Below are 11,070 nucleotides of genomic sequence, written 5' to 3'. Positions count from 1 at the left end.
TCTGGACTAGTATTCACTTATCAGTGAGTGTTTATCATGTGTGTTCTTTTGTGATTGGGTTACCTCACTCAGGATGATATCCATCAATTTGCCTAAGAATTTCATATATTTATTGTTTTTAATAGCTATGTAATATTTCCTTGTGTAAATGTACAACATTTCTGCATCCATTCTTCTGTTGAGAAACATCTGGGTTCATTCCAGCTTCTGGCTATTATAAATAAGGCTGTTATGAACATAGTGGAGCATGTGTTATTATTACAAGTTGGAGCATCTTCTGGATATATGCCAAGGAGTGGGAATGCTGGATCTTCCTGTAGAAGTATATCCAATTTTCTGAGGAACTACCAAACTGATTTCCAGAGTGCTTGTACTAGCTTGCAGTCCCACCAGCAATGGAGGAATGTTCCTCTTTCTCCACATCCTCACCAGCATCTGATGTCACTTGAGTTTTATCTTAGCCATTCTGACTGGTGTGAGGTGGAATCTCAGGGCTGTTTTGATTTGCATATCCCTGATGATTAAGGATGTTGAACATTTTTTCAGGTGCTTCTCAGCACTTTGGTATTCTTCAGTTGAGAATTGTTTGTTTAGCTCTGTACCCCGTTTTTTAATGGGGTTATTTGAATTTCTGGAGTCTAGCTTCTTGAGCTCTTTGTATATATTGGATATTAGTCCCCTATCAGATTTAGGATTGGTAAAGGTCTTTTCCTAATATTTAGGTTGTCGTCTTGTCTTATTGACGGTGTCTTTTGACTTACAGAAGCTTTGCAATTTTATGAGGTCCCATTTGTTGATTCTCGATCTTACAGCACAAGCCATTGCTATTCTGTTCAGGAATTTTTCCCTTGTGCTCATATCTTCGAGACTTTTCTCCACTTTCTCCTCTATAAGTTTCAGTGTCTCTGGTTTCATGTGGAGTTCCTATGATCCATTTATACTTGAGCTTTGTACAAGGAGATGAGAATAGATCAATTTGCATTCTTCTATATGATAACTGCCAGTTGTGCCAGCACCATTTGTTGAAAATGCTGTCTCTTTTTTTACTGTATGGTTTTAGCTCCCTTGTCAAAGATCAAGTGACCATAGATGTGTGGATTCATTTCTGGATCTTCAATTCTATTTCATTGATCTGCCTGTCTGTTGCTGTACCAGTATCGTGCAGTTTTTACCACAATTGCTCTGTAGTACAGCTTGAGTTCAGGCATGATGAGGCACCAGAGGTTCTTTTATTGTTGAGAATATTTTTGCTATTCTAGGTTTTTGTTATTCCAGGTGAATTTGCAAATTGCCATTTCTAATTCTGTGAAGAATTTAGCTGGAATTTTAATGGGGATTGCATTGAGTCCTTAGATTGCTTTTGGCAAGATAGCCATTTTGACTATATTAATCCTGCCAATCATGAGCATGTGAGATCTTTCCATCTTCTGAGATCTTCTTCAATTTCTTTCTTCAGAGAATTGAAGTTCTTATCATACAGATCTTTCACTTCCTTAGTTAGAGTCACACCAAGGTATTTTATATTGTGAAGGGTGTGTTTCCCTCATTTCTTTCTCAGCCTGTTTAACTTTTGGGTAGAGAAAGGGCACTGTTAATTTTATATCCAGGTACTTCACTGAAGTTGTTTATCACGTTTAGGAGTTCTCTGGTGGAATATTTGGGGTCACTTATTTCATATGAGTTTTCAACCCTTCCAGTTTATACATTGACTAAACAGTGTAATCTAAAAAAATGAAAGGTCTTGAATGAAGAAGGTACTCTGCATTGGTAGATAATAATGTTGTGAGCAATTATAAGTTTTTAACCCAAAATTTCACATGAATTGTTTGAAAGTCATTCCATACATGCTTAAAAATAAAAACCAGTTATTGCCATTGCTCTTGGCCACCTAGTAGAACTATATGGTAAGAGCTCACTGCTGAACACATCACATACTTTGGACAGAGAATATAAAGAAATTAAATCATAAGTGAACTGGACACTTCCTCCCTGTTGGATCATGTTCATAGTGTTAGAAATTTCTATGCAGGCTGTTATGGCAGAAGTCATCAACAGTCTTATCCAATGGTGGCCCCTGCATTCTATAATGCAGAAAGAACTACTAGACAAGTTTTGCCTTCAGATATAAAAGAGGCATAGATATACTGGAGGTTACTAATCACTTTCTGATTGGATTTGTAGCCTTACCCATTGAATAACGTACTTACTGAAAATCAGATCAAGATCTTGTGGCTGGTGAGGCTACAGTTCCAATAGAGGATGTTTTGCTAAACTGACATGTAATTAATTAATATGCTCTCTAAGTATTTATATCCATAGAAAAGAACTGCTTCTATCCTTGATCATAGAAACTTTTTGTTTACAATGAGTTAAAAACTTATAGCTGGTCAAAATGCAAAGCAGAAGTAACTGTTGAGTACTCATCCCTAAACTGAACATCTTTACCTTCCTTTTAAGGCCTGGGAAACATGATGTAATAGGTTTCAAAAAGAGCATAAAGGCCAGAAGTTAGGGAAGAGTACTGTGAAATGCTGTCTTCTGGACATGATATCGTCATTATACTCATGAATGCAGAGTAGTTGTGACTACTTGTGCAAGAGCCAAACACCCACAAAAACCACATAGGAGGGTTTAGTTGAGAATAAGATCAGGGTTAGTAGGACAGGGAAGGTAGATAAGATGGGGCATTAGGATAATCATAATCATATTTATTCATTTACATAATTGTCAAAAAGTAAAATAACTGTAGAAGATAACCCTACGTGGCTTATGAACAAAGTGGGGTTAAAGACTTAATCCTGAAAACAGTTCAGTTACAACTAAACTAAAAATAATTGTAGAACAGTATATATGTTAGGTTGCAGGGCCCTGGAACAGTGAGGAGCCTGTATGGAACAGGAGTGGTGTTGAGTTGTATTCTTACTCAGAAATCCTTTCTCAAGAGCAATAGGAATGGCGTCACTCCCACCACTGCCCAGAGCCTGCATTTTCTGACATACATAGACCTGCACCTGCACCACACCTTTGCCCACATGAGAGAAGGTCACAAATTTGCAGCCAGGTTATTCTTTTCTTCTTATAAGGTCATGTCTAGCAAGCATCTGGAATTCCTCCTTATTAAAATTAGGCATCCTCAGCCCCCCGACTCTAATGAATGGTGTACACCTGTTGCAACAGTATTTGCTCCTGCTAAATCCTTTGCTCCTGCTAATTAAGTGAGCTGCCTCACTGAAGCTTGTCTCCAAATTCAACTTTAGCCCATACTGAGAATAAGAAGAAAAAGAAATGATGTTTTCTTTGGCCCAGTTAGCAACAATAATTTAAAAATATTATTACAAGTTATCAGATACTCATATTTCAACCTAAAGGAATGAAACTCCCCCTCTCTCTCACACACACACACACACACACTCTCTCTCTTTCTCTCTCAGTTACTGATATACTTTTGGGGTTAAAGGATGTAGATAGTGAATTGTGAGGTGGAAAAAATTTATTTACCATACAGAGATTTTACCACAGAATTAATTTAACACTATTTTATTTTATTGCAAAATACATGCGCACACACACAATCCTCTCCAAGAGTACGTTAGTGATGTGGTTCTATTGCAACCTTCCAGTTTATGGTGTTACATTGATTTTATCTGTAATATTGTACATTTGGTAAGAGTCGCCATATAGTAGTGGTTCGTCAGAGTCAGGACATTTGTTCTTATATGGCAGAATGGAGGCTGATAGTGTTAGGTAAGTGCTTTCTACAAAAAGACAAGTAGAAATGTTGTTATAAACTCCATATAACTCCATTCATAGCCCATGCTGACTTTAGAATACACTGATTCCTTTCCTATATATAAGGTACAGCTGCTCTTTGAACTCTCTTTCCTTTCTTTCAGCTCCTTCTCTCCCCTACTTTCAATTTGGTTTCTTATAAGTACTATATTCACTCCCCCTGCCCTCTTTTCACCAGCTACAATGTAGTTTTATGTATTTTTTACCCACTCTGATACTTCCTGACATTTACTGTTATCTGAAATTCATAAGAAGGTAGAAAAATTTCCCACTTACCAGAGACATATATATCCCAGAAGAAATCGCTAATGGTACATATGCAAGTTTCAAAAGTTGATGGACCAGAAAGGAACTTGATGTATCTCTCATGTTCAGTATTTATTTCTACCTGAAACAAAAAGAGTGGGAAAGTGTTAAAGAGTGTCAACACAGACAATGCTGCCTGGGATTGAGCACTAGAAAATAAGCAATTTCCGGCTTGCTAATTAAATATTTTCTGTGAGCTATTAGGACACTGAGCATTAGATGCTGAGAATGTTCTTTGCAACTAATATTTTAAATTCAACTTTAGCCCACATTGAGTGTAAGAAGGAAAACAAATGATGTTTTCTTTGGCCCAATTAACAACAGTAATTTAAAAATGTTATTACAAATTATCAGGTACTCATATTTCAACCTAAAGGAATGAAACTGCCCTCCGTCTCTGTGTGTGTTTTTGAGAATTTGTATATCTGAGTATGTTTAACATATCAGCAGGTTTATCATACATATTACTAAGCACTTTATTTTACTAGTGTAAAACAGTTCAACGTCTTACAGTGTTGTTGTTGCATTATGTTTAGGGTGTTACTTGTTTTCATCTAGACTGAGGCTGAAGATCTTCAAATCATAGAAAAATGAATGATTGGTTCTGCAGATAGAAAAGGATTTGAAGAAGGAGACAAGGATGTGTACTCTGCAGTGGTGAAAAGAGTTCCACCAATACTAAAAAACAATGAGAGTTTATAAACTATTCCCTGACTTAGGGTTTCTAGCTTTGTGATACACACATTACTTGTTACAGTGCTTTTTCTTTCTGACATTTTGAGATGGCACAATTGATTGATACCTGTACATCATGCATGAGTTGTGAGTCTTTGTAATTCTGGAGTGAAAAGTATTTTTTAGATTTAAAAGAACCAGTTTATTGTACCAGTAGGAATAGTCCCAGCTTCAAAATTTTTGCTGACTGTTTGGACATTGTTTTCTTTCAGCCAAAAGATATAAGTAAAGAATTCTTCTAATGGGTTAATTGATCAATGATGTTCAAAACTGAATAAAGAAGATAAAGAGAATATCTTCTTGACACCAGATCAAAAAGCAGTTCTTGAATCATTTTTATTTGGGAAAATACCAGGGACTGTTGTATTTCTATTTTGATTTTCAGTGTAACTAAGAATTTCCCTTCATTTTTTTGTAAAGATTTTTTAAAATTCAGATTTTAAAAAGATTTACTTCTTTTATTTTATGTGAGTTGGTAAGTGTCCCTGGTGTCCATAAAGCACAGAAAGTTACTTCAGATGCCCTGAAACTAGAGTGACTGGATCTTGTGAACCAACTGTTCTCTTAGAGAGCAGCAATTATTCTTAACCACTAAACCATATCTCTAGCACTCAAAGTTTGTTTTATTTTTACCTGTTTCCTGAACGACTACAGATAATAATGTTGAAGAAATTTTTAAGATAATAGAGCAAGAAGTGAAGAGTTTAGAAGAATTGAAGAAGAAAGTAGATACAGGAATGAAGATGGGGATAATGTGTGTCTGAACTTATTGGAGCAAGTAAGCCCTCACATTAAGGGAGAGCACACTTCATTCCTATATATTTTTTTACAGCTGCCAAAGCATGCTGATCAGTGTCTTCTTCACTCTTCATCATTACTGTATGAGGAGCAGTCAGGAGATGAGTAGAAGTGGGATCACGAGTCCAATAGCATTTCCTGGTCACTGCCACACACTCATACTTACCTTTGTTGCATTGCTATTTTCTTTGACTTTCACTCTTCCCATTCTGTTTGTTTAACTCCTAGGTTTTCATCTTAGTTTCTGTGTGAAGATCCTGAGACCATTGTTAAGTGGCCCCACTTACCAATCTCCTTCACGTCACGATTACTTTATTTTTGCCTTAGAATTCATAATACATATATGTCTAACACAATTTCTCCTAGTTTCAAAGCTATGTAAACAGAAAAGCTTAAAAGGGCATCATTTAGCACAATATTTAAATTATTGAGTTATCTTAAATATAATATTTTAGTTTTCATGTTAACTTTTAATTATTCGCTTACCTCCTGGCATTGCTTCACGTTGTTTTTAACTGTCAGTTGTACTCGAAATTCATTCCCTTTTTTGTTAGTAATGCTAGTACTTGGAGTGATTTTCATATTCAGTGTGAGTGTGTAGTTACGGGGTTCATTGTGTAAGCTGAAACAGAAACTCACATTACTGCCTAAGACTTAGTTGTTTTCGTATGGGAAGACAGAGAGAGCACACACACACAAAGTTAGAACATATTTCTAGTCAACAGACACTTCCAGGAGGATGAAGCAAAGGGAAATCAGGACAATGAGTAGCAGTCCTGGTCACCTGGAGATTGTGGGGTCCTGGGCTGGTTAAGTTGCTTTTGTGTTTTCCCAGGCAACATTCCCCAGTGGAGATTTATGACTTCATCGTCCATCTTTGCTTACTCCCCTTCCTATGTTTCTTTTACAAGTATCAAAAAAAGTCTTCACAACTCTCTTCCTTCTAAAAGTAGGACTTGTATAAATATATTGAGCCACAAAAGTGCTAAATTCATTATAAATGTCAACCTGGTCTCATGGTACCTGCAGATTCAGCTCAATATTTTTTCCTCATCTGACTGCCCTTTAGGTCTGAAATAGGAAGCATCAAAGTTCTAGTTGAAAAAATTTGATTTCCAACTCAAATTACCTTAAGATCATTTCCTAAGTTGCTCAGTCCATTGCTTCAATTATGGAAAATTATTTACTTGGCACATAAAAATTTTCCAGACTAATATCCATGGATTCATTACCATCTTGAAGAGTCCCCTTTCCTTATTGATTTTAGGTATTGTTAGTAGATTCTGATTTCTTCCTGTAACTTAACATGTTCTTCTTGTCAGAAGTCTTAGGACCCTTTACATATTATTTTCATTTTATAGGAATTGAAATCAGACATTTCCCCCCTTTAGTTATAGATTTAGAAAAGAAATTTATTATTCAAGGAATCTTGTGTAAAGGAACAAGTAAAGAAAGGCTGGGGTACAGCATCAAGTTTCTGACATTTCTCTCTCTCTCTCTCTCTCTCTCTCTCTCTCTCTCTCTCTCTCTCTCTCTCTCTTTTGAGACAGGGTTTCTCTGTGCAGCCCTGGCTGTCCTGGAACTCACTTTGTACACCAGGCTGGCCTGGAACTCAGAAATCCGCCTGCCTCTGCCTCCTGAGTGCTGGGATTAAAGGCGTGTGCCACTACGCCCGGCTTCTCTTTTTATTAAACCAATCTGTTCCATGTATGGTTAACAGAGCTCTGCATATTAGAATTAATGAAGATATCAGGTTTTATTATACAATTTAGATAATTTTCCTGTAGATATCTAATTAATTCATTGTGTTTTGGTTAGTTGTGACATGATGTTTTATTCTATCATGAGGGAACTCTTGAACATGCCATCATTTGCTTCCACACCAAGTTTAGCCTTAGAGATAAATTATATCCTGTCCATAGTTTATCCTAAAATATAAGCGAAGCTCACTTGTATCTTCATATTGCATGGTGATGATACTATAATCTAGGAAGAAAAGTAAGTTTGAACACAATCTTTTGTCACCAGTCATTTGATTTCAGGATGTAGGTTTGAGAAGACACATCATCACAGAGTTTAGAAAAGAGAAAGTCAGATTGACATACAGCACAAATCCATTATGTTTCTGTGTTAAGTGTAAAAATATTTCTAGGAAGATGCTGAGGAAAAAGTAGTGCCTTACCCATGGTACCAAAACCCAGCAGTCTCCTGAAGTAAGAATACAATAAGGAGATATATGACTGCTCCAGGTTGATAGAACTTTTGAAGAGAAGCCATGCTGTATGGGTTGGCATACATGAGCCTTGACCATCTGCAAACCAGGTCTCTCCTTTTATTTGCAGCAGGAAGACAGTGAAGTAGATGGGCAGGTCTATCCAGCTAAGATGATCAGATGTTGGGATCCCTTCCAGTTTCACACTCTTTGTTCTTTGTACATAAAGGTCAGTTTTCAGATGAAACTTCAAAATGGACTATAGTGAATAAGATCAGATTTCTCCATAAGAGATTAGAATGTTCTAAGATTATTAGAATGGATCCAGTTCCAATTTTTCTAAAGAAGATCTGATCTTTTTGTCCTTTGCTTCTTAAACAACTCTAACTGTAGATATATCTATTTCTTACATGTTATTATTTGTACACACACACATGCCCACACATTTGTCTTTTTGTATATCACATGCATGTCTATGCCCAAGGAAGCCAGAAGAAAACATCAGATACCCTGGAGTTACAGGCTGTTGTGAACCAACATGTTTGTGCTAGGAACTGAATCTAGGGCCCTTGGAGGAGCAGTAGGTGATCTTGATTCCTAAACCAATTTTCCAGCCCCGAAACTAGAATTATTTTGTGTGTTATCTATTATATTTTATTTTGTATTATTATACATCTCTTGTTTTTTTCACTTTTTTCTTCTTTCTCTCTCTCTCTCTCTCTCTCTTTCTTTCTTTCTTTCTTTCTTTCTTTCTTTCTTTCTTTCTTTCTTTCTTTCTCTCTTTCTCTCTCTCTCTCCCTTCCTTCCTTCCTTCCTTCCTTCCTTCCTTCCTTCCTTTCTTTCTTTCTTTCTTTCTTTCTTTCTTTCTTTCTTTCTTTCTTTCTTTCTTTCTTGCAGAGGAAAGAGTTTATTTCATCTTATAGCTTACAGCACATCATGAATGGTAGTCAGAACAGGAAATCAAACAGAGACTTGGAGGCAGTCACTGAAGAAGAGGTCATGTAGAAATAGAATAATCATCTTGTGCAGACCGATTTCTTATTCCAGCTGTTCAGGATGGCGATTGCAATAGTAAATCATCAGTCAAGAAAATACTCAATGATCTTTTGCCTACGAGACAATATGATGGAAACCTTTTTTCAATTGAAGTTTATTTTTTCAGTTTGACTCCTGTTAGAGTGTATTTGATAAAAAACAAAAAAGGACAAGAGAGAGAGAGAGAGAGAGAGAGAGAGAGAGAGAGAGAGAGAGAGAGAGAGAGAGAGGAAGGAGAGAGGGAAGGAGGGAGGAAAGAAGGAAGGAAGGAAGGAAGGAAGGATGGATGGATGGATGGGAGGGAGGGAGGGAGGAAGGAAGGAAGGAAGGAAGAAAGGAAGAAAGGAAGAAAGGAAGAAAGGAAGAAAGGAAGAAAGGAAGAAAGGAAGAAAGGAAGAAAGGAAGGAAGATTTTCTCAAAGAACCAAAGAACCAGGTCCTGGTTTTGTTGATTCTTTGTATAGTACCTTTTGTTTCTACTTGGTTGATTTAAGCCCTGAGTTTATTTCCTGCCATCTACTCCTATTGGGTGTATTTGCTTCTCTTTGTTCTAGAGCTTTCAGGTATGCTGTTAAGCTGCTATAGTATGCTCTTTCCAGTTTCTTTTGCAGGCACTCTGAGCTATGAATTTTCCTCTTAGCACTGCTTTTATTGTGTCCCATAAGTTTGGGTATGCTGGGCCTTCATGTTAATTAAATTAAAAATAGTCTTTAATTTCTTTATTTATTTCTTCCTTGACCAAGTTATCACTGAGTAGGGCATTGTTCAGCTTCCATGTGTATGTGGGCTTTCTGTTGTTTATATTGTTATTGAAGAGCAGCTTTAGTCTGTGGTGATCTGATAGGATGCATGGGATTGTTTCAATCTTCTTGTATCTGTTGAGGCCTGTTTTGTGACCTATTATATAATCAGTTTTGGAGAAGGTACAGTGAGATGCTGAGAAGAAGGTATATTCTTTTGTTTTAGGATGAAATGTTCTGTAGATATCTGTTAAATCCACTTGGTCCACCACTTCGGTTAGTTTCACTGTGTCTCTGCTTAGTTTCTGTTTCCATGAACTGTTCATTGCTAAGAGTGTGGTGTTTAAGTCTCTCACTGTTATTGTGTATGGTGCAATGTAGGCTTTGAGCTTTAGTAAAGTTTCTTTTATGAATATGGGGGCCTTTGCATTTGGAGCATAGATGTTCAGAATTAAGAATTCTTCTTGGTAGATTTTTTTCCTTTGATGAGTATGAAGTATCTTTCCTTATCTTTTTTGATAACTTTAGGTTGGAAGTTGATTGTATTCGATATTAGAATGGCTACTCCAACTTGTTTTTTGGAACCATTTGCTTTGAAAATTGTTTTCCAGCTCTTTACTCTGAGGTAGTATCTGTCTTTGACACTGAGGTGCATTTCATGTATGCAGCAAATGCTAGGTCCTGTTTACATATCCAGTCTATTTGTCTATATCTTTTTATTGGGGAATTAAGTCCATTGATGGCAAAGGGAAAAGCTGGTTTTCAGAGTTCTTGGAAGCAGAGCTAGTCATTTGAAAGAAGCAGAAGTATGTTATTGGAGATTGTGTGTTCAGTTACTGCCAAGAAGGAAACAGACCTTACATGAAAGACCCAAATAATTACTTCAGATAAGAACTGAAATTAACTGGAATGTCTAAACTATCTAAATATGTAACACCTCAAAAGCTTATGGAATCTGAATGCTTTTAGTCCAGTCTCCTGGAGATGATCCTCTCTGAAGATTATGATTGGATGACCTTGCCTGTCAGACTATGGTAGCACATGGCTTTAGTTTGAGCACTCAGGAGGCTGAGGCAGGGGGTCCTTGAATTTGAAGCCAATGTGGTCTGTAGAGTGAGTTCTATGACAGCCAGGACTGCATAGAGAAGCTGTATCTAGCAAAACAAAAACAAACAACAACAAAAAAAGAGATTTGATCATTGTAATTGTATTTTGATTTTATGGCTCCTTTAAAAGAAGCCACATACGTGTTTTAAATTGATGAATAAATGATGATGTTAAAGTTAGTGGATGTCTAAACAATAAAGAATTAAAATACTAAAAAATTTTGGATTTTCTTTCTGTTTTCTTTAAATTTTCTTTAAGTCCTTTCTTTCTGTTTTCTTTAAATTTTCTTTAAGTCCTTTGAATTTTAAAAATTTCTATTGCATATACTGGAAGAAAATGTGGAGGAGTA

General features: G+C 36.4%; 1 protein-coding gene across 1 annotated transcript; it reads right to left on the bottom strand.

Annotated features, from left to right (window-relative positions):
- Nucleotides 1–3,475: 3,475 nt before the first annotated feature.
- Sva (seminal vesicle antigen) lies at nt 3,476–7,933 on the bottom strand. Its single transcript, NM_009299.2, has 4 exons — nt 7,811–7,933; nt 6,115–6,250; nt 4,066–4,177; nt 3,476–3,755 (listed from the first exon to the last, which is right to left on the bottom strand). The coding sequence occupies exons 1-4, from the start codon at nt 7,903–7,905 to the stop codon at nt 3,622–3,624; spliced, it is 477 nt and encodes a 158-aa protein (NP_033325.2). The 5' UTR covers nt 7,906–7,933; the 3' UTR covers nt 3,476–3,621.
- Between the last annotated feature and the right edge of the window lie 3,137 nt (nt 7,934–11,070).

The sequence above is a fragment of the Mus musculus genome, chromosome 6 (genome assembly GCF_000001635.26).
Source record: "Mus musculus strain C57BL/6J chromosome 6, GRCm38.p6 C57BL/6J".
Taxonomy (NCBI): Eukaryota; Metazoa; Chordata; class Mammalia; order Rodentia; family Muridae; genus Mus; species Mus musculus.
The sequence above is the reverse complement of the archived record's forward strand: the minus strand, read 5'-3'. Positions and strand labels throughout refer to the sequence as shown.